We start from the raw sequence: 23,324 nt of genomic DNA, 5'->3' as shown, positions 1-23,324 counted from the left end.
AGGTTGTGAGTATAATGTACCTGTTTTTTTCATTGTATACTGAAGCCCGTCATACTGTAGGTTTCTTCGTTTTTATTCTAATAGAACATCACTATGTTTTAGTAGTCGTTACTCTACTGCACTTAATGATAAGCACAGTAATCAAAATTAAAAAAAACGTTTATCCGATGATGCCATATGTGCAGATAGAAGAGACGAAACACATCATTAAGACATTAGAAAATTATATTATAGTTTTAAAGTACTCACCCCCCAAACACGCCCCGAAGGACAAGGCCCAAATCAAGGGCGCCATGGGCAGGTTCAGGTTGGGGTTGGAGCCAAGGGAAACGACGACTCTGATCATCATCGTGGTCAATGGTATGTTGTCCACGAAGGCTGATGTGACTCCCGATACCTAGACATGAGAAGCAGGTATATAATTATATAATATTCACCTGACATTATGTTGGAAATGACGATAGATTGAGATAGTACCATTGCCTCACAGAATTTTTTCACGACTATGGGGGCCCTATAAATTTGCTCATTCTCTTCGCCATTTCTTTTCCTTATAGATGAGGTTCGCAATGGCATTTCTCGAGCAAAACTTTACGATATTCCATGATTAGCCTCATAACTTCTCTGGCTATAAAACCTTCATAGCAGATTAAAACATGGTCCTCGATTTTATGGTAGACATGGAAAAAGTGATGATCAAGATTACCTCGCATGATACCTGCCGCAATAAATTTTCTAGAAAAGCAATGTCCTTACCCACAGCATCAGCAACAAGGCGACCGCCAGACGGGCGCTCTCGTCCACTCCAAGAATGATGGCCTCAGTCACACCTCCAATGAACTCTATCAGACCCAGCTTGGAGAGCGCCTAGAATATATCAATATGTAGATTAGTATTTTCATATGAAAAATTTGAGGATACTTGCTTATCGTATATTCCAAGGTATATGGAGGCAACTAACTGGAATTAGGCGTTATTATTCTTATAAATTTACGTAAATGTTAAACATTGAAATAAAACTAGTTTTCGGATTAAGCGTGTTAAAGTGATAATTTATGGATTTCTGTCTATATTATTATTATAATACGATGAATCATGAAGGTATAAAGATTAACTTTTAAGTTGTGAATTTCATGATATGCTCACCTCCATGAGCACGAAGAGCGCAGCGAAGAAGAGCAGCGTGGACCACTCGACGCGGTGCAGGATCGGCTCCAGGTCCTCGCGGTCTGCCAGTGTCAGCAGCAGGATCGCGCCCAGCAGCGCCGTCCAGCCGAGAGACACGCGGCCTGGTGGAAGGAGGAAATACATTCAGACGCTACCCCCTACCTGTTATTACCCTACGATAATCATTAAAACTATAAATCAATTGCTCACTGTTACAAGGCCCTATGGTAATTTTTACTTATGAAAAATATATATAAAAAAAAATACTTTAGATAAACATTAATTCACAGTTCCTCTTTTAATTACTTTTCGGGAATCGGGATTAGAATTATTTGGCATATATAATTCAACTTGAACGTAAAAGATAACATATAACCTTGTAATAGTGAAACAGCGAAATTTTGGTAAAGCCATGGTGTACCCTAACGTATAAATTGAACAGTTAAACTTGCTACTAGCCCAGGCTTGAGGTGTAGTAACAACTTTAATCAGCGAGAGTCATTGATCATCAGTCAACATTTTTCTTAGCTAAACGCGTAACGTAAACCTTTCCCCTGAATCCATAAGCTTTACAACTATTACACCCAAATATCACCACATCGTATTAACCTCGAACCTCTCACAGAGTATCATCATCATCGTCATCAGTCGCATAAAGTCCACTGCTGCACATAGGCCTCCCCCAAATGTTTCCAGACGGACCTGTCGAAAGCGGCCCGCATCCAACGTATTCCTACGACCTTTGTCAAATCGTATAAAGTCGTATTACAAAGTATAAGACCTAGTAATCTAATGACCATACAAATTCCATAGACATGTTTCCATCCGAGACAACTAAAATATACTCGAAAGGAAAACAAACCACAATACTTACTGAATTCTGGTAGAGAGTGTAAGAAGAAAACGACAACAACGAACGTGATGGAAACGGTCGCTTTGATGAGCAGACTCTTGTCGCGTATCTTGTACTGGAAAAGAAATACTTGGTGAGCATTGGTGGATTAGACAGAGATATATCTTACAGAGATATATTTGCATCCATCTACATAGCAATCAAGGTGTAAAAGCCACCAGTGGTTCATGTAAGTAGTAGTAGTTCAGTGGTTCACGTGTCCTTTCGGAACCAGTCTGTGCATATCTGGTTTCGAAAATGCCGATAAGATATAAATTGATGTACTGTCTAAGGAAGATAAACTCTCTTCAATTCACATTCACGGAGCGTGAAGAAGCAATTATGCAGGTCTGCGCATGACTGTGCCGACCGTCCAGAGATGCTTGTATCTTCGCTCGGTTGGCACTTTCTATTGACTTAACTTCGCTTAACATCAAGTGCAGTGAAGCCACTTCGCCGAGCTTTTAAAAAAAAAAACATTCTATCTGTTCAGCACTTTACTTCACCATCAGGTGGAGTGGTTTCATTATTTGTGCCCGAATAAAAAAAATATATAAAGCTAATAACACATTACCTTGTCCTTCATATCGGCCAGGGTAATCCTGAACGTATCCTTCGGGCACGCCCTCTTGCGGCTTTCTTTCACTAACACGTCTAGTTGTGACGACAACTTTTGTATCTTCTTCTCTAATCTCCCTCTCACAACTTGCTCGTCTCTACTCAGATGGGGTAATGAGTCAGCAGCACGCCGCCATATTGAAATTTGATGACGTAGGTCTGAAAAAAATAATTATCTTAGAGTGTGTATTTCAAGGACATTGTAGCCAATGTAACTACTGGACATATTGGACTTAACATTTCACGTCTCATGATGACGAGCGCAGTGGAATATCAAACAATACTTTGTAATTTAAGGTGTTGGATGGTGTTTCTACTGTTTATGGGCGGTCGTATCGCTTACCATCAGGCGAACGGCAAGCTCGTCTCGTCATTCAAAGCAATAAAAAAAATATGTGAAAAGCATGAATCTTTCATTTTCAAAGATCTAAGTCACTTATTTTTTTTTTATATGAGCCATTAAATATTCGAATTGGAAATAATAACCTGGACCTTGTTCACAGCCTAAGTACTAGGAACTTTTATGATCTTTCACCACTGGCATTCTCGGAAGTCATTTAAGTAACAAATTCAGCAGCATAAATATAGTACGTAAGTAAAACAAACACACAAAAAGCGTTTTATACCCACCCTGTATCTCCCTGGGTTCATTCAACCGCAGCTTCTTCGTGTCTCTATATATAAACCTGAGTTGGAAGTACGTCTGGACGCACACAAACGCGATGCCGAGCGTCATGTGCAATGTGAAGTTTGTGAAATTTATACCCTGGAAATACATAAAAATATTTTTTGAAGTAGACAAAAAATTTTCATATAACCGTGGCGGCATAAATAACGTTCAGCGCCAACTGACCATCATCACGCGGATTACAAGATCAATTATAATAATTAGGAGACCTAACCGCTCATTTATTAATATCATAATTGCCTACTGACCGGTGGCAATAGGCGATCCTAGGTTGCGGTAGTAGAATTCGCGCTGCACGTAGCATGTATACTCGCTCCGAATGATAACTATTCGGGGGGCCATGGCCGGTCTGTCCCAACATCTGCCTGACTAAAGATCTTCCCCTTCCATAGAGAGGCGCAACCAACTGTCCCTATACAGTGGCCACTAGCTATCTGTCTCTACAGAACTATATCAAAAACGGGCCAGGGCAGGCACATGCACTGTTAGATACTCTTTTGACATTCACCGACTGTGATTCCACAGCTCATTGTCATGGTTTGCAAATGTTGAAAGTTTTCATTTCATCTGATTAAAAACATTCTTTGCAGTAACATTATTTCCAGTCATACAAATGTGCATTACTATCATTTGTTACTGTCATCCTTAGTTCGATGCAGCTTTAGATTTTCATAAACAACATGTTTGTCACTCAAAAGTGAGTAATAGATCTCTTACCGCTTGCACCACCGCCTTATTAGAAGCTATGATGACATTGGGCGGGTCTCCCACGGGAGTAGCGGTGCCGCCTATATTGCTGAATAGCACCATTGACATCAGCACGGGAATGGGATCCATCTCCATCACCTCGCAAAGCCTGGAAGAATAAAGACGATTGGGGAACATAACAATCATACTATCCAATTAAGTATTTTAGTTTAAAGTTGTTTGAAAAAAAAACACCGACACCGCTGAAAGGATTAGGATGAAATTTGTTATACAGATGTCATGTCGTGGATAAACATTAGCTATTTATATTTCGTGGATTCATTTGACTTCTTTTGTCCTGGAAAAGTCGACAATAACACCTAGTAGTAACTACTCGTATATAACGGCTTCCCATTTGGTTAATATCATCCTTTACTTGTTGCATTTATTTCTACCCCACACTGCGATATAGCCATGAGCTTATGTAATGAACACCAAATCAATACATTACCTGATAGTAACAGGTGTCATGAGCAATACTGTTGTGACGTTATCTAAGAATGTTGACAGTACCGCGGTGATAATGCACAGCAGGCTGATCAGCGGCCATATTTTACCTCTAGTCACCTGGAATGAAGAAAAACTTATAAGCCAGTTTAAACGCCTAAATAGGTCAACATGATTGTGTCGAATGACATATAAATTTCGTCTGTTACTCGTAGTCACTCTATCTGGACGGCAATACCATACCATCAGGTGTATCAAGTGATTGTCAGGCCGGAATAAAAAAATGGCCGATCGGAGGGTACAGTGATATATGTTATGAGGTACCCGATTGGGTAGTAATCGAACACATGGCTGGTAAAAATTACAGAAAATTTTTCATAGCAAAGGCAAATCGAATAGAAAAAGAATAGAAATCGAACATTTGGTTAGCGATCTCCACTGTGTATTCCAACAAATACAATTCACATTATGGATGCACTTAGGAAGTTAATAATTATTGGGAAAGGGGGGAGCTTGCTTCGGGCTCGGGAATCTCACCTACAAAACACAGCAATAAGCTGTAATGCTCCATTATCTACCCTAGTGCTACCAACATACATTTGATTCAGACAATTAAGTACGTTATCTATACTGTTTACAGCACACTTTACTAATTTAAATAGTCTCTGGTAAATCGCATTACAGATATTTATCTCTTAAAATGGTCACTGTATGTGTGAAGGGAAATAATAAAAGACATCTTGTCCGAAATTTGATGTTACTTACTTAGTACATCATTTTGTTTGACGCTAGGCAAACTGATGTCACCCAGTCTGTCCGTCACGCGTTTATGTATTTATATTGTATTAACTTTATCATGGTTATTAACAACGTTCCTAGACAATAGATAAATCTTTTGTTTTAGAGAGCAAACGAGCAAGGCGATGACAGACTCCATATCTGCGTATTATTATTGTCCACGAAGTTTTTCGACTTTTAGTCAAAAGAATGGGATTGGGAAAGTCGTGGGTATATTATGGAAACAGAAAAAAAACAATAGCTAAACACTCCACGTTAGATTTTTTAAGAGTAGGATATAATCACAATTGGTCTAAATTTGAAATAAGTATTTTTTTCTGGTAATACACCTAATTTTATATGTAGTGAAACCCAAGGATAGCCAGCACGATATTTTGTTAAGTGATTAATAATTCATTTTGATTTATGTTTGATATATTCTCGTTCGATAAAAGATATTCACCTCAAAAGTAAACACAGCAAGGAAGTCGAACATGCCGGTCTCAGCCATAATGGCGACGATCAGCATCATGCTGAAGAGCAGCAGCAACGTCTCTTCGTCCAGCCAAGAGATCACCTCTGAAAGGGAAGGTCTCTGGCCCGCTATAGCCAGAATCCCTAAGGATGTAGTCGAGAGGAGGACTGACGCCATTGTCCTGTTGATTATCTAAAAAAAAGAATAAATTTAATATCTATTTTGATTTGGCTAAGGGTCCAAACAGACGCAGTGTATAACACATAATCAATATTTCGTTTTTACTCAATTATGAAACTCATAGTTGGTTCCAACCAAATTTCCATAAAATCGACTTTTGCTTAAAGTAAGATTACAATAATAATCAGTCGAAGCAACAGTCCATGTTCCTGTTACTAAAATACTCATACCATTTTACAAATAAAAAAAACTTGAACTAACCTCAAAAATAATCAGCACGTAAAGTCCAAACAACAGTAACGAAGCATATATAAGTCCAGTTGTGCTGTCGATCGGGTTCAGCATGTAGTTCATAGTGAACGCTATGGTCTGGTTCGAAGTCGAACGCATTCGGATAGCGAAGGACGAATTCGTGAGCGAATGGAGTTTAAGCTTGCTCGAGCGTGGTTCGCCTTCGGAGAAGTCGAGGTTTTGCTCGTCTAGTATTATCTTCCAGGGTACTGATTTCTGAAAGAAGTGTTTCAAGGTTAGCGAAAAAAATTGAAGCACACATAAAATAATATTAAGCATATATGTATTAATATCAGCCGTGTATTATATACTGTCCCACTGCTGAACACGGGACTCCTCTACCGCTGAGAGGAGGGAGGCCAGGCCTAGTGCGGATTGGTAGACTTCATACACTCTCAAAATTCCTATAGAGAACTTCTCAGGTTTGGAGGTTTCCTCGCTATATTTTCCTTCGCCGTTAAAACAAGCGAAAATTCACAAAGAATACACACATAATTATAAAAAAGTCAGAGCATATGTAGAACCATGTAACTCTTTTAAGCCATCGAGATCAAACATTTTACTTACCTGTGATTTATTAAAGTTATTGTTGTCATCCCAAGTTTCCAGCCAGATTTCTAGTTTGCTCAAACTATCCTCAGTTGTTTTGTTAAAGTTTTCGTTTTGCTGCGACAGGAACGGCCCCGAGAGAGTTAGTAATATTGACAAAGAATCCCCTTGGTCGTCGAGCACGTAATCTGAAATGAAATGTAAGGTTATTTTTTGCAATGTTGAGTGTTGCTTTTTTTCTGTGTTCATTCGTCAATTTTAAATTGACCTCTGAAGCGTGTGTTAAAGCATACAAGTTAGAGGCCTGGCTGTTTAACAATGGTATCCAAGAAGGTAGGTAGGTATCTTACGTGATTTATGAAATTTATTTCTCGTTAAATTTATGATCGAATTCCGGGTAAAATATAGCCGGCGAGTCTGTCTTGTTAGGTACCATCGCATTGTTCATTTCTGACACAAAGTAGCAGTTTACATTTACAAAACGTAACTACAGTGACTTAGGATGCCATGTTTAATATATAGGACATTCATTCTACATATCCAGGTCGTCCAGCAACGGACCATTAAGTAACATAGTCTTCTAATGTAAAGCACTATTTAGAAACAGAACTTAACATATTGCAAGAGATGTGATTTTCGAAATTAAACTAGTTATGTACACGGCTTTTCTGCAACAATTGTTTATTTTTATTTTTAGCCTTCATGATCAAAGAGTTGACAGAGGTACTGGTCGTACGTGAAGTTTGTATGAACTTTTTGTACCAAAGCATGTACTTACTTTTAATCTGTCCAGGCATGACGGAGGTATTCCTGATGATCTCCTCTCTCTCATTGTACATCATGAACACCACCGTGAAGAACACCCAGCACGCCAGCAGCACGCCCATCTTCACGTAATGCCGCACAACCGCCATCTGGTGAAAAAAGTCAGAATGGAGCTGGAGTAGAGTGTGTAGACCATGCACTGATGATATTTTCACTTTTATTAGTGTGAAGTAAATAAATGAGTCTATGTTACTTGATCAAACATTATTATATCCACTTATCCCATATAGAAAATATTTATGTGCGAGTTGTAAACTAAGAAACTTACCTTGCTTTTCTCACTTTGCTCACTTTCAGTGGCTTCAAGTCTGAAAAAGAAAACAATACTATAATTAGAGAGACAAAGGCAAATCCATCGAAATAAACCTAGGTTTCGGATTTTATATGTTTTTTATATTGTAATTTTTCCCGAAGTTTCGAAGACTGCAGCCTTCATGGTCACGGGTTGGACTCAAGTGTAGGTCGTCCGAAAGGTCAAAGTAAAAATATCTGCATTTTACATTTTAAAATTTTTTTCTCGTCGGTACGTTCTACGCAGAATAAGCTCACAGTATCTTGCAATCTGGCAGTCGGTCTTCTAATTTAAATAAATGTATAATAGAATTCCATCTTGTGCATGGCAGCCAGTCTTTTGGGCTCCGTTTTAAACAAATTTATAACAGAATCCCAGCTTGTGCAAGTTTCTAACTATCCTATTATAATAAAAATCGCGATAAAATTCTAAAACTAGTTTTATTTTGATGTCAAAGATTCGCGTAAACATAAGAAATCAAATGTAAACCCATAAAAATGCCAAAACTGGACGGATGTTAGAAAAATTTCACAAACTGATACAGATGCCTTGGATTGATACTTGATATGAGCCACTCCTTAACTAGTTAGTGCAGATAAAACACCAGAAAACCTAAGCGAATCGCAATCATTGTAAAGAAACACTTACAATTTCTCTTGATTTTTTTCATCACTCTTCTCCGTGACATCATTCTTAATGATATGCACATTATTGTTGAGATGCGGCGCCGAGCTCACCAGCGGCAATCTCTTTATTTTAGGGACGGAGTTTTTCAAAGAAACGTTATCAAAGTTACCTGAAACAAATAGGATTTATTAAGGTTTCATTATTTTTCTCATGCAAAGGATGTTGGGTGATGTAGTTTCGTATCAGCCTGGAGTCTAGAATTTGTACACGACATGGCGAGCACTAGAGTCCCGGTTTGCCTTCTATTACATCATGGGACGGAACACGCTTGGTGAAAAGTGGGTGTGGATGTGTGGATGGGTGGTGGACCCAACAAAGGTAGTCCACTGCACCTGATGCTAATCGGACTTGCATCTAGTAACGGAGGAGAAGTCAGTAAAATGTCTGAGATTTCTCGAGTGATTTACTTGAATCGGCTCCATTTTATTTTATGCACTCAATGAGTTTTACATATCAAGACATCACACAGACAGACAAAACATGCTGCTTGGATATCAGAATGCCTCTATCGTCGAGTAGACGTAGAATAAATAGGCTGTAAACTAGTGTTAGTACTTAGATCGGACAATTTTGTGTAAGTTTCTAACAATTTACTTTTGGTTGATCTTCAGAACGAGACACCAAACGCAAGTCATGCACCAACTTGCATTAGTAACGTAATGTTCGTATGTATCAGAACAAAAAATATTACATACCAAATGTTGCTACGGACTTTATTATTGTCTGTTACGTTGTATGTGTTTTTATTATTGTCTTAACCTACAGTTAACTACTTAGTTACTGGTTGTATTGCGTTTCGGCGTTTTATTATCATCATACAATGACGTCAAAGTTACATTCAATGAAAAATAACTACCTAATTGTAATTATGAAGGACCCAAGGACTTGCGTTTGTAAAAAATAACACATTAATCATTATAATCATATATTCAGTCCTGTTTACGTAGAAGATTTAAATGTTACATTTTTATTGTATTAAGGTCGCAGAACACTAAGTGGTTACTAACAGAAGTGATGCGAGTTTTGTTATTTATTTATTAAAAAAGTTTCATCGACACAATACCATAAAAAAGGGGAAGCTAAAGTCCGTAAATCACTTTAGCGATGCATAGTGCATAAAAGCAAAATCCGATACAAAATTGTGTGAAAGCCTTTGTATGTTTATGAGAAATAAATTTATAAACCACTGTACGGATTTGGATGAATTTGGCACATGGAGACCATTTCTTGAATCAACATATAGCAGTTGCAAAGTGTGAAATATTACTACAGGAAATCCGTTCTAATGATAATTCGTTTTTTCATAAACGAAACGGAAGCCGGTAGGAATCGGCTTCTATGGATCCTTCGCTACAGACATATAGCCTACTTTTAATCCAAATATTTTTTCCATAAGAAATATTTGAATGTTTAAGTCTGTTCTTTAATCAGACAGCGTTATGGATTGTTGCAGTATTTAAGGATTTTTGTAGTGAAAAAGAGTTTTCACACGGGAGAAGCCGCGACCAACATGTAGTAATCATTCGCAAAATTAACAAAGTAATAACTTTATAGGTTTATTAGCTTGTTCTATATCTTAATTGTTTATGAAGAATATTTATTTTAATGTTATAGTTTTTAATTATTTGTAGATGTTAAAAGCAAGACAATTCCTGGAATAAACATGTGGTCCGTTTTTATCCCGAAAAAGGGTATAACAAATATTATTTCCGGAATATTAGGTGTGTCGATGCCGGTGAAACCACAATAAATTCTAGTAGTAACTATGTACAGCATAACGGAACCACGACCCCCCTCCGCCATGTATATTTGAAAACACAATTTACAACCATTTGTATAATAAAAAATATAATTTGTTTAATCATAAAAATACTATGTACAGCATGTAAGGAAAATCGATGTCATGCATATTTCACAGACCCGTGCTATAATTGAAGTACCCAATGACATTGTAAATGACGTAAAAATTATGTTAATGACAACCATTGACTTTTTTCATGTTATTTGCCAAGCGAGATAAATTACCCAGCATTGTGCAATTTTTTTGGTCAAATTTGGTCATGTGATATTATAATAATAGTTGTTTAAATTGTTTAACATTAACCTTTACATACATACATAGTATCAAGCCTCTGTCCCATAGGGGTAAACAGGGGCTATGGATTGCCACTTAGCACGATTCTGGCATACTTTTCTCGCTTCCTCCACCTTCATCAATCTCTTCATGCATTACCACCGGTTAAAAAAACGGCGATAGCCTAGTTGGTTACGGAACGGACTGCCGAGACGAATGTCCGCAGGTTCAAATCCCAAACGCAATTCTCTGACTTTTCTAAAATTATGTGTGTATTCTTTGTAAATTATCGCTTGCTTTAACGGCGAAGGAAAACATCGTCAGGAAACCTGCATACCTGAGAAATTCTCTATAGGAATTTTCGAGGGTGTGTGAACTTTACCATTCCGCACTAGGCCAGCGTGGTGGACCATGGCCTAATCCCTCTCAGTAGTAGAGAAGGCCCGTGCCCAACAGTGGGACAATATAAAAAACAGAGCTGATATTATTATTATTACCGCAGGTTCAGGGTACTTATGCCCGGGCCTTTACTAAGAATGGCAGGTATCCTTGATCTCCTTCAGATATTTGAACCTATTGTTTGTTTTAATGATGAAGATTGTACAAAAATTGTTACGTTTGTTTTTATAAATAATGCATTAATATCATTTTCTCCTCACTGTTTATTATTTATGAAAAATAAATTACAAAACATTTAAAAAATACTACAAGCGCTTTCTCGACAGTTTTGAGTACAAGATCATTGGAACCGTTCGATCTGGATGGTCTACCGAAAAACTAAAATTACTTATTTATTGTTGAATTTTAAACAGTTTAGGTACATAACAATTATTATATACAATCACAGAAAACTTGCCCAAAGACTTATTTACGTTGAAAAAATTTTCATTTTCGTCGAGACAATAATTCATGGCTCCCCATATAAATAAAGAATAGATAAATAAAGTTATCATTGGTATTATTGGTAATTTTTAATGAAAGACATAGAATTATTTGAGATGTGTGTAAAATACAATTTGTACAATATCACATAGAACCTTGTAGTAGTGAACTAGCAATTAGTTAATCTACATTTAAGGAGTTTTTTTCGTATATTACGGCTATGTACTTTTTACGCGGGAAAAACGCGTTATCTCTACTACCACTAGGAGATTAGTGAAACGGTTATTTTGGTTTCACCGGTCTTACAGCCTAATGTCGAAACTCGGGAGTATAACATCATCCGAGCGAGCATTGAATCGAGTCCTTAACCCATATATTTCTTACACTGGCATACCAACTAAAACCCGCGGTGGCGTAGACCGACTACCCGTACTGTCCACATCGAAGCTGTTGTATACCTCGGAGACGAGTGTGCACTTGTTTATATTACTAAATATTATTCTGGTATTAAGAATATGTACGTATATTTTGACCGAACGTACTCGAAGGAATAACTGAGTGTTATCACCATTATATCAGTGCTATTTGTGCTCATGAACTTCCGTGGCACACAAGTGACATATCATATTAAAATAAATATCCGGTTGACCTTTTAAACGATTATAGCTGTCTCTTTCTACCGCTAATTTGCAATGTGCAGTGTCCAAATGATGCAGTCATCTATAACACACTGCCTAATTACAAACTTTATATTGTTTCTTATTATTACAGTTTATTATAAATGCGAAAGGTTGTGCAAATGTTTGGACAACTGAATAAGTTTGGATGTAAATTGGCACATGAATAGTCCATATACATTCATTATTATAATAGTGAACTATGTTGGTTTCACTTAAGACTATTTATTCACTTAGAGTATTTATTTGCTTTTTACCGTCTGTATTATTTGTCTATTTATTTATTTTATTTTTTTTTCCTGATACAATCCGTTGGTCACTATCCAATAGGTGAGGGGTTCCAGTTGGAAACCAGCGTCAGGTACACCTTACCCGGCATTTAGTGCTGAACTGGAATCTTTTCGGCAGTATCATGTGATGTTGTCCGAACCCTCTATTAATAACTTCTTAATTATTTTTTTTTTGGACTTTGTTTTAAATGTTTTTTTATATTGTAAATGTTTCTTTCTTCCTCTTGCTTTATATCCCGGTATTTTACTCCGAAGGGAAAATATGGAATTTGTTAATCTGATTTTATTATATCGTTGGCGTCGTACATACAGTGCCATGAATCTCTATAGTTATAACCCTTTGTAGTTGACAACGCTATTTACGCGAGTGGAGCTGCGAGCAACACCATATCTATATATATAAAAATGAATCCCTATTTCCCTTGGTCACGCCATCACGCGTGAACGGCTGGACCGATTTCACTATTTTTTTTTGTTGTGTTTGTTATAGTCAGTAGATGGTTTTTATGAAAGAAAAAATTCAAAAAATTGCTCGGGAAATTAAAACATTTAAGAAAACTTAACGAAAATATTAATTTTACATAAATGTCAGTGGTTTGAAATAACTGTCAGCGATCAAGAAGACAGGACAACGTCTGTCGGATCAGCTATAGCATACAATATATCAAGCAGCAATTATATATCATATTATAAGGCCTCATTACGAACACATAACACACCTCAAAGTGCATTGTAATTCATGCTTCAAACAAAATCAATTACTTTACGTCAATAATCAATTCAACCTTATTTAAAATTCTGTTTGTTTCATCAAAATTTATCCATTAATTGTCGTGTGAATTCTGAATAAATTGTTTTATAAATATCCATCTACTATCAAATTAGACCTAGTTAGGTCACCTAATCAGTTTTTATAAATATTTTAATACCAACATGACCCCGTCACATTGTATTGAGATAACGGTATTATTGAATTTAATTATTTTACAATGTTACAAATATATATCAGTTATTAAAGGTAACATTTGTAGTAATACTTCATAATGAACACTCAGAAAAGTTTTTGCTGTCGAAGAAAGAATAATGAAGCCGGTGTGATTACTACAAAACAACCTATTATATAAATATAATGAGTCCAGATGATAATTGCAATGGCAATCTATATTTCTATGTGGTACTGTTGCTTTGTAAACAATTATGGGGCTTTCACCAAACGAGCTACTCGCTCGTCTCGTCATTCAATTGTATTGAATTTTGTGCGCTTTGTTTCCACACCGAATGCACGCTCATATACGGGAGGACATTTGCCGCGGCCCTAGGTACACAGTGAAGTGTGTATACCTCATGGTTAGTATCTACAAATTGAGGCCTACGAGGGTTCGCGAACATTCCTGGCCTTCTCTCTTCCGACTATCCTAAGAATGTTCCTTTTCTTCCTCCAGATATCCGTCCCCAACTTTCTTTCAGGCCCTAGCCGTCGCCAAGCCCAGGGTTCAAGCATCCTATTCGCAGGTTTCCCCCAGTATAAACTACGGGGTCTGGTACGCAAAAAAAAACTGTATTGAAGTTGAATAAGTTTAAAAATCTCCAATAGAGGCACAAGAGATCTATACTAATGTAAAGCTGACGAGTTTGTTTGATCACGCTAATCTCAAGAACTACTAAACCCACTTAGATTTTTTTTTATTAATAAAAAGGTACATTACTCCTGAGTGCCATAAGCTTCTCATCCCGGATGAGTATTTATGGAACTCAAGGCAAAACATTATAATCAATAAGAGAGTAATACATTATAATCAATAAGACATCGGATTTGGCATCATGATATCACTTAACAAGCAGATAAACCCACACTGATTCTGTCATATCTTATCACTGTGGAACGTTTCCAACATATCATCATAAGTACTTTCATTTGACAGGACATGATATTTTGATAAATACAAGGTCGCTTGACTAATGGCGTCGTACGTGGCAAAACTCAATTACATTTAACATCACATAACTTACTTCTCCATTTGGTTTTGACATTATATGGAAGACTACCAGATTTTGGACACTAGTAAAGACTATTTAACCTTGCTAAAATATCACTCGAAACTGAATCAACACACATAGACTCACGTCTTTTATTCCCGAAGGGGTAGGCAGAGGCGAAACTACACCCTGTACGCCCACATTGCGCCGTGTGTATTATGTCCCATGATGTAATAGGGGGCAAGCCTATCGCGCCAAATCGGGCACAAATTTCAGGCTCCGGGCTGATAATGAGTTGTGATCAATATTCTAACTGCATTGCATCGTGCTTACCATCACATTGCAGTCACATTGGTGCTTGATAAAAAAAGGTCGATGAGAAAAATTTTGCTTATCCCGATTAATCGATGGAAATCTATATTCTACGCACAAGAGATCTACCACACGGTTAACATGTTCCGAACAATCTCGCATTGACCCGAGTATGACGAATAATCTTGCTACTCTTATGTAAATGCTAATTAACTCCTTTTAAAGACGCGCGAGTAAGTGGGCGCGACATGGCTGCTTATCCTTACGTCAAGGTAAATAAACGTAAAGAATCAGAGAAACACAAACTACTGTGACATCTAGCTGTTGCGTTTCGTAAAAGACGAAGTTTAGATTATCAAGATAACTTGCTGAACTTGGTTTAATTTTTACTGTATGAATGAATCCCTCCGAACCGAATTTGACCACGGCGGCCAATATCAACGAGTTCAGCCGGATACGCAGGAGATATTATAGTGCACAAATGTGTGCAATACACAGGTGCACTCTGTTCTTTCACTCTCATAGTCCGGTGAGATGGCAATGTGACATGGTGGAGAGAGACCAGGCGCTGGACCAACGGCTTTACGTGCTTTTTTGTATCGTACACCTAACAATTAGCGGCGAGTAGAATATGAATTATTGAAATAATAACGTTAATTTAAACGCATCTGGAAGGTCTTAATATACTGCTGTGAGAACTTGCTATTCTGAACTTATTTTTAATGAAATTATCGCTCTAAGACTCACTTTCCTAATCCCTGTCACTCTCAAGGCTTCTCAAGCATGATTTTTGTTTTATTTTTATGGACACTGGAAGTCACAAAACATCATGTGAGACTCACTTGATTACAGGAAATTAAAAAATAAGGAATTGTTTCACACAATTAACATATCTCCCCAAACACTTCAAAGTTTACTCTAATATACACCATATTAATAATAAGTTAGGTTATCTTTTATATTACATCTGATAAATAGACATGTTTTTGTATGTTTCTGATGTATTATCAGATTAAATGGCGGATAAAATCCTTTGACTGCTTTTTACCGGCACAATTATCTACTCTTAATGTATTATGTGCAATATGTGGTCAGACACACGATTGTCATGTGTCCTAATTAATTATTCTATTCATGTTTCCAACGTTTACATAAATTACTTCTGTTAAGCGAGGTTTTGATTAGTAAGAACATATCCAGAAGTTGGCTTAGGAGTTTTTATAAAACAATCAAGCTAGCTGAGTTTTGCAAATATGCTTGCAAAACTTGCGGAAGTCACATGTTTTTTTATCGCTTTGAATGACGAGACTAGCTTGTAGTTTGTCTGATAGTAAGTGATACGACCGCCCACAAACAGTAGAAACACCATCCCATACGTCGAATCACAGAGTATTGTTTGGTATTCCACTGCGCTCGCCATCCTGAGACGTGAGATGTTGAGTCTTGTTATGTTCAGTAGTTACACTGGGTGCAATGTTCTTCAAACCGAAACACAACAGTGACTACACGCTGCTGCTTGACGGCAGAAATAGACATTGCTGTGGTACATACCCAGGCGGATTCTCACTTATGAGAGACCTACCAGCAGTATGCAGTATGTATGTAGAATTATTTAAGTGTTACCGGTAGAGTAAACGCACTTTTTTGTTTCACACGGGAAAGTCCGTTTACGGATTTCTGCCGGACTTGTCGGTATAAACCGTCCTACCGACTAAAACCTCGCCATTCGACTCTCTCTCTCTCTCTCGAGGGTCGCAGGGTGCGCAGGTGCATGCAACCGCAACCCTCGCAGAAGTCGGCTTTTGGGCAAAGCCTCTCGCCATCCAAGGAATGAGACCTTGGTAAAATCACAAGCGTTCATATAATACTGCACGATAGCCGCATTCATTAATTGCCCGGCAGCGGCTCACCCGCGCGTCACCTAAAGAGTAAACGCACGTGGAAGTTTATGCGCATTATACTGCTACAAGAACTTGTTAGTTCAAACGTAATTTTGGAGGATTACCTCCAGATAAGTTACAGCCTTGATGCTTATTGTTTATTTCCATTCTTTTGGCAACGTTTATAACCGCACGAGGATAGCAAGTTCATAGTAATGAACTTGCTATCCTCGTGCGGTTATAACTGTCTATTTGACTGTATAGTAATACAGACAAAGAAACAGACTTGTACATCTCACCGGACTTTTCGTTTAAAGATTGTGGCATCTGAAAACATGGAAATATCTGCCCGCTTCTTGTCGAAACTTAGAAGTCCTATAACACAATTTCGAACTAAACATTATTCAGTTCCTAATCCTCCTAATATGCAGTTCAGAACCGCCTTTGAAAACAAAGAAATCATACCTAAATTAGAGCTACTGACAATTTAAAGAAGATAATGCTTAAAGGTGGATTTTGAAATTATACGTAGTAAGGATTATTTTGCCAAATGTGTCCTCATTGCGCGTCGCGTTTCAATGTTATTTCTGTATCTGCTATATGCAGCTATATACCGGTTGGAACTGGATCGGACCGGTTCGAAATAAACGCTCACCCATTGGCCAACGATCAAAAACGTAAAAAACAGAGCCCAGACAGACGGCATTCGGCGTTTTTGTTGTAGACATTATCTAGAAATTTTCCATTAGTTTTTACCTAGATTCTATTTTGTACCGTCCAGACAAATCTTTCCTGTTTTTTCTTAAGAACTGGCTAATATAAACTATTTTCATTTCATGCTTTCTGATATATGTAACTTTATGGTTATAAATTAAAATATTTTTCGGATTTTATCGCGGTGTTTATATTTTAATTTTCACCTGACGTTTCGAAAACTTTGCAGTCTTCGTGGTAACGAGGCGGACTTTATCGTTTTTATTCAAATGATATTTGTGTGATAAATATTAAGTTTATTTTAGCATGTTTGAACATTTTAAATGCGTATACTTTGAGGTATATATTGCGGTAAGCTTGAATAAATATGTTTTAGTTGATGTGGTAATCTTTCTTGAACACTTATTAACACAGTTGTACACCAATAATTTTTGTTAAATTCTTAAATGTTTAGACGTAACTCTAGGTCTCTACGTGAGAAAAATTACAAACATAGACCTTAAAAAATATAAATATAGTAAACCATACAAATTACCAAATAACATAAAATATTTTTTAAATGTTTTATGGACGATTATTTAATAAATAGAGGAAGATACTAGGTCAAGATGTGATTCAGGCTAAATACATGATTTTTAAGGATTTTTGAGACTGGGCAGACATTGCTCAGGCTAGCTGCGAGCAAATAATAATAAAACACTTACCATGTTCCTTCTCATAATACTGTCGAAACGGGGCCAGAGCGGGATCGTACTTGACTTCTTCAGGTAACCCCATCCATAACTCGATGGCTCCGGCCGTCAGCTCCCCAGTCGATACCAAGGAGTACTGACTCCTGCTCAGGTCAGGGCTTGCCCTCCTAGAACCACTCAGTTTCTTAACACTCTCGATAATTTTGTCCATTTTGATCGATTCACTGATAATTTTATTTACATTTCACATTGACAGTTTGTTTTTTTAATTCACAGGCGGCTATGGAAACATGTATTGAATGTTGAAATGTTTTCGACGCATTTTTGTACAATTCCACGAAAATATATCATTTCTGAGAATCGTGACAATTTTTTATAGTACTAAAAATAATTTCAAATAAAAAAATATATTTATAAAGATAACTAACACTGACGGAATTTATTAAGATGGTTATACGAACTAACTAATAATGTATCGACTCTATAAAATACCTAATCTATCTAAATTGGCTATATGACAATTATAATATTATCGCATTGAACGTAAATCCTGTAAGATTTAGTAATCAAACTTTTTCTAGTTTGGTAAGAGTTCAGCTACATATTAGTCCGATGTTTTGCTCCATAAATCATCTATTTTTCAACCGATACATAATTCTACTTAATTACTGCGAAGTTATTTTTCTTTAATATCGCTGTGGTACACAAGGTGTCGAAATTTTTGCGTATACGATAGTAAAGAACATATGTTTAATCTCTACCTTCACTCAGTGATGTAAACATAATATACTAAATTTACATACAAAACATGAACATAAAAATGCTATAGACGATACTATTGCTAAAAACGATTGCTTTAGCCATCGCGTATGAATAACCGACCCCAATTACTTATTAAATTCATCGCAGAAATGGACCAAAAAGTATTTGTTATGCTTAATAACAATAATATCAGCCCTGTATTATATACTGTCGCTGCTGAGCACGGGCCTCCTCTACTACTGAGAGGGATTAGGCCTTAGTCCACCACGCTGTAGTGCGGATTGGTAGACTTCATGATCCCTCAAAATTCCTATAGAGAACTTCTTATGTGTGTAGGTTCCCTCACAATGGTTTCCTTCACCGTTAAAGCAAGCGATAATTCACAAACACACATAATTTTTTAGAACAGTCTGAGATATGTGCCCTTGGGATTCTATCTGCAAACATTCCTGTCAGCATTCTGTTCCAAACCCAACTAGGCTATCGCCGCTTTTAGGCTTACACATAATATTATTTTGATCGGTCTATTTACAGAGTCGGGTTGAGGATTGATGGATCATTTTTTAAATGCCGCTATTCAACCTGTCGTGTGTGAATTACAAAAATACACATAATTAAATAATATTTGCAAAGATAGAGTTAAGTTCTGTTCACACGTGAAAAAAAACAAGGATATGATAACTGTAAACATAATAAAATGACAGAACAAAGCAAATAATACAGATGCTACGCTTGGAAAAAATAGTTTTTGAACGCGGTTTTACTTGTCTAAACGTCATATTCCAGTCAAAAATGTAACGCAGATTATTTTCTAAAAAGTAGTCTACCGGCCAATTGAAATGTTATGAGAAAACGGTTCAGCTGTGTCAGAAATTAGCTTGGAAAAACAAATAAAGCGTGTTTTGGCAGAGTGTGAATAACTGCGATGATGCGAGCTTTGCTTATATTATTTCTAAATCGCAGACCAGCAATTTTATTTTTCGTTTAGCAGCACTATCATATATTTTCGCCTGTGTTCTTTCTGAAATTACAAGCTATGTCTTTCAAAAATATCAAATTTAGTTAAGCGTTTTAGTAACAACAAGGTAGTACATACAGACAATTGAAACGGTGACATAGTGAGTACTATCTTACGATAACAAAGCATTAAGGAATGAAAAGCTAATATTTCTATGCAAACGCAAGATAAAATAACTAACCCGAACTCTGATACTGAACATATTACGTCAAATTCCATCTCTCCGCTCATACTGGCGTCCGGTTCGGTCCAGTTCAAACCGGATTTTATCAGTTACAACTGGATTTAAGGTTGAATGCTATATCGGCGATTTTTTAAGGGTTTAGGTATTAAACATTTTAAAATTATATATCGACATATTTAATTAGAAATGAACACTGGACTCATGCAATTTATAAAACATCTTATTTTTGATACAATCGTGAGAAAATCAGAGGCAACGACTACGATTCGGCTAATATATTTTTTAGTATAATTCGCGTGTAAATATTTTCACAACTGAACGCCAAAACAAGCAAGCCGCCTGTCTGATGATTCCTGACGTAATTGTGTTCTCATAACTTCTTTTTTACATATACTAGACTATAACACGGCAAAGTGTCCCCACAACACCTGGATTGAGGTCCAACAGAATGTCAACTGACGAGAGATGATTACCCCCCGGCAGTTGACACAATTATGCCGGCCTATTGGAACCGGATATACACAGGCTGATCTCCGAACGCGACACACTTGCGTAGACCACTATGGTTTTAACATCTTGTGTACGGTGGTCGGTACCCGGGCGGATATAAAATATATATCAGTAAATACCCCCAAATATTTTAGACCACTACATAGCACTGACTGACTCCCGACGAGTTACGATTAGTCGGTAAATCCAAAACGAAAAATATATGAATGAGAATATTCGTAATTTTTTTTCTAACTATTCTTATTTCGGAAAATCGCTTCAATGAGACGAAGGTTGTAGCGCATACTGAGGTTACTATATAGGGGGAAAGCTACTTAATGACGTCGACTTGGAAAGTCGCTAGTACAGTCGAGTTCAGTTATTTGATTAATGGAATGTATACTTTAATAATGCTGCGAAGAACTTTATAAAGTACTAAAGGATAATGAAATGCTCCTGCCTCCATTGAAGTGCGCCACACTATACTCGACATCCTATTTATAAGTCTCAAAATACCCGATAAATAGACTGGCTATGGCTTATTGGTTCACTGGAACGTGTTGCTCGAAATATAGCCTTCAGAGAGATTCGAAATTCTAATTATAAATCCTAGGTATGTAGACTTTCTAATTTCATTTCACTTCGTAGATAATATGAGCAATAATACTAAACACATACACACAAACAAAAGTCGACCGAATTGAGATGGCGCTGTCATAGCACATCTGTTGTTCGATTTTCAAATTCTAGCCAATCATTTTACACTTTTGAATTAGTTCTAAATTCCGCCACCTGTCATCTTAAATTGGTTGCTTAATATCTACGTATAATACAATTGGCTAGAATTGAGCCGTTAGATTATCACACTAATTGGCATTAGACGGATTTGGAATCCGTCCCTGGCAATAAAAGGGCTTCTTTCACGTTTTAATTACGTGGAATCAGATTCGGCTGTCTGCGACGTGGGTTGCGTTATAAATAGCAATATTTATCGCTCACGGATCGTTTGGGAGTTTGCATCTTTAAAGGTTTTTGTGGGTTACGTATGTTTCTCTAAAAGGTAGGCAGAAGGGTAATTGCACCGTCGGTTCTAGTTCTAGATCTAAGCCACACGAAATTGTACGATTTTTCTTCATTTGCTCATGTTTGAACTTTACATATAAGGCTAGTTAGTGGTAGGCTTAGAGTCGTGAAACTAAGCCTACCTTTCTACAATATACCCGAAACGGAGTATTGTGTCGACTCCACAAAGAAGTGGGGTTAAAACATGTGAATGACAAGTATAAGTCATCCCAAAAATTATTAAACTTAAGAAATAAATAAATAAAACTTTACTACAATTTTCTACGCCTGACTGTACCATAGTGCCTTGTAGATAAATAAGATAAGGCTGTATCCACACTTACGTGAAAATAATTGTACGTCTGCGTAGGCTTTAATGCCTAAATCTCAATTCGTTTTTAACGACTTGCTTATCGAATGTATTTTATAACTCACGATATTTTTATGGCAAATTGTATATGACATCACACCCGCCGTTGTCAGTTTTTATGGCCGACTGACATCTAGTATTGTTGCTAAAGTATTTAATTCTAAATAGATATACACCCAATACGAAGAAGATGACTGAAGTAGCTAATTTTAATAAAATACAACTATTCACGGATTTTAGCGCGGTTATTTATATTATTACTAGCTGGCCCGACAGACGTTGTCCCGTCTTAACTATGAATTTGCAGCGCGCATTCTGTCAATCGCTGCCAGTTATTTCAAACAATTGACAGTTGTATAAAATTAATATTTTCGTTAATGTTTTCTTAAATGTTCCAATTTTCGGCGCAATTTTTTGAATTTTTTCTTTCATAAGATCCTTCTCCTGATAATAACAAATACAACAAAAAAATATTATATATAGAGATTTTCTCCCGATGTTTCGAAGACTGCTTCCTTCGTGGTTATAAGAGAATATCCATAAAATAGATTTATTTCAATGTCTAATATTTGCGTAGACATAAGAAATAACAAATTGTAGGTAAGCTGTAATCTAAAGAAGAAACGGGACATGTTTATCGGGTCTTCGAAAATAAATCCCTGTTTCCCGAAGGATAATGGTAGAACACCAGTCTTGCCCTTTCACTTATGTTTCAAATAAATTTTCCCAACATGGCTCTACCACAAAACGACTATTTAATATTAACCTCGTGTTGTGTCAATAAATAATAAGATTTTGTAAACCGACGTAGTACTTACAGTGGAATACGACAAATCGTATCGTAATATCGTAAACACTAAATGACGTTATTAATGACATTTTAATATCAATAATTAGCCAGTGGTAATGATTGGTGAAAATACGAGTATATTGAAACGTGACATCTTGAGCTTGCCTTTAGGAATCGTATGAATGAATAAATTGCATCGATGAGAAGGTTCTCAAGTACTCGTTTAATATATTGAACTACTTAATAAACAAAGCTTAAGTTGCCATCTAAGTGCATATACCCAGCTGAGTTGGCATTGTTTAATAAATAAAACACAGCTGTAAATCTCGTCATAGTATGCTGTTACTTAAGATATGATGAAGAAGATGATGTCCTGGGTTCGAATCTCGGGTCGGGCAATGTGATATTTGGGTTTTTCTGCTTAGTATCAGCCCGGAGTCTGGAATTTGTGCCCGATATGGCGATAGGCTCGCTACCTATCACATCATGGGACGGAACGACACATAGCGAAAATAG

The 23,324-nt window shown here is 36.8% G+C and overlaps 1 protein-coding gene across 6 annotated transcripts in view; it reads right to left on the bottom strand.

Moving 5' to 3' along the window:
- The window catches only part of LOC115446400 (P protein), a 47,982-nt gene that overhangs the window by 2,553 nt on the left and 22,105 nt on the right, over positions 1 to 23,324 (bottom strand). For 4 of the 6 annotated variants that reach the window (XM_037444394.1, XM_037444393.1, XM_037444396.1 and 1 more), the window contains exons 2-16: positions 18,146 to 18,413; positions 8,597 to 8,744; positions 7,925 to 7,964; positions 7,610 to 7,745; positions 6,850 to 7,019; positions 6,253 to 6,498; positions 5,800 to 6,003; positions 4,564 to 4,679; positions 4,083 to 4,221; positions 3,308 to 3,443; positions 2,634 to 2,836; positions 2,042 to 2,135; positions 1,147 to 1,289; positions 757 to 867; positions 250 to 397 (exon numbers count right to left, since the gene is read on the bottom strand). In XM_037444394.1, coding sequence (XP_037300291.1) covers positions 250 to 397; positions 757 to 867; positions 1,147 to 1,289; positions 2,042 to 2,135; positions 2,634 to 2,836; positions 3,308 to 3,443; positions 4,083 to 4,221; positions 4,564 to 4,679; positions 5,800 to 6,003; positions 6,253 to 6,498; positions 6,850 to 7,019; positions 7,610 to 7,745; positions 7,925 to 7,964; positions 8,597 to 8,744; positions 18,146 to 18,344 — 2,233 coding nt within the window. In that variant the 5' untranslated portion in view covers positions 18,345 to 18,413. The remainder of the gene's footprint in view (positions 1 to 249; positions 398 to 756; positions 868 to 1,146; positions 1,290 to 2,041; positions 2,136 to 2,633; positions 2,837 to 3,307; positions 3,444 to 4,082; positions 4,222 to 4,563; positions 4,680 to 5,799; positions 6,004 to 6,252; positions 6,499 to 6,849; positions 7,020 to 7,609; positions 7,746 to 7,924; positions 7,965 to 8,596; positions 8,745 to 18,145; positions 18,414 to 23,324) is intronic. The other 2 variants (XM_037444392.1, XM_037444397.1) reach the window with 1 other exon arrangement.

Source organism: Manduca sexta, chromosome 28, assembly GCF_014839805.1.
Source record: "Manduca sexta isolate Smith_Timp_Sample1 chromosome 28, JHU_Msex_v1.0, whole genome shotgun sequence".
Lineage (NCBI taxonomy): Eukaryota > Metazoa > Arthropoda > Insecta > Lepidoptera > Sphingidae > Manduca > Manduca sexta.
The sequence above is the reverse complement of the archived record's forward strand: the minus strand, read 5'-3'. Positions and strand labels throughout refer to the sequence as shown.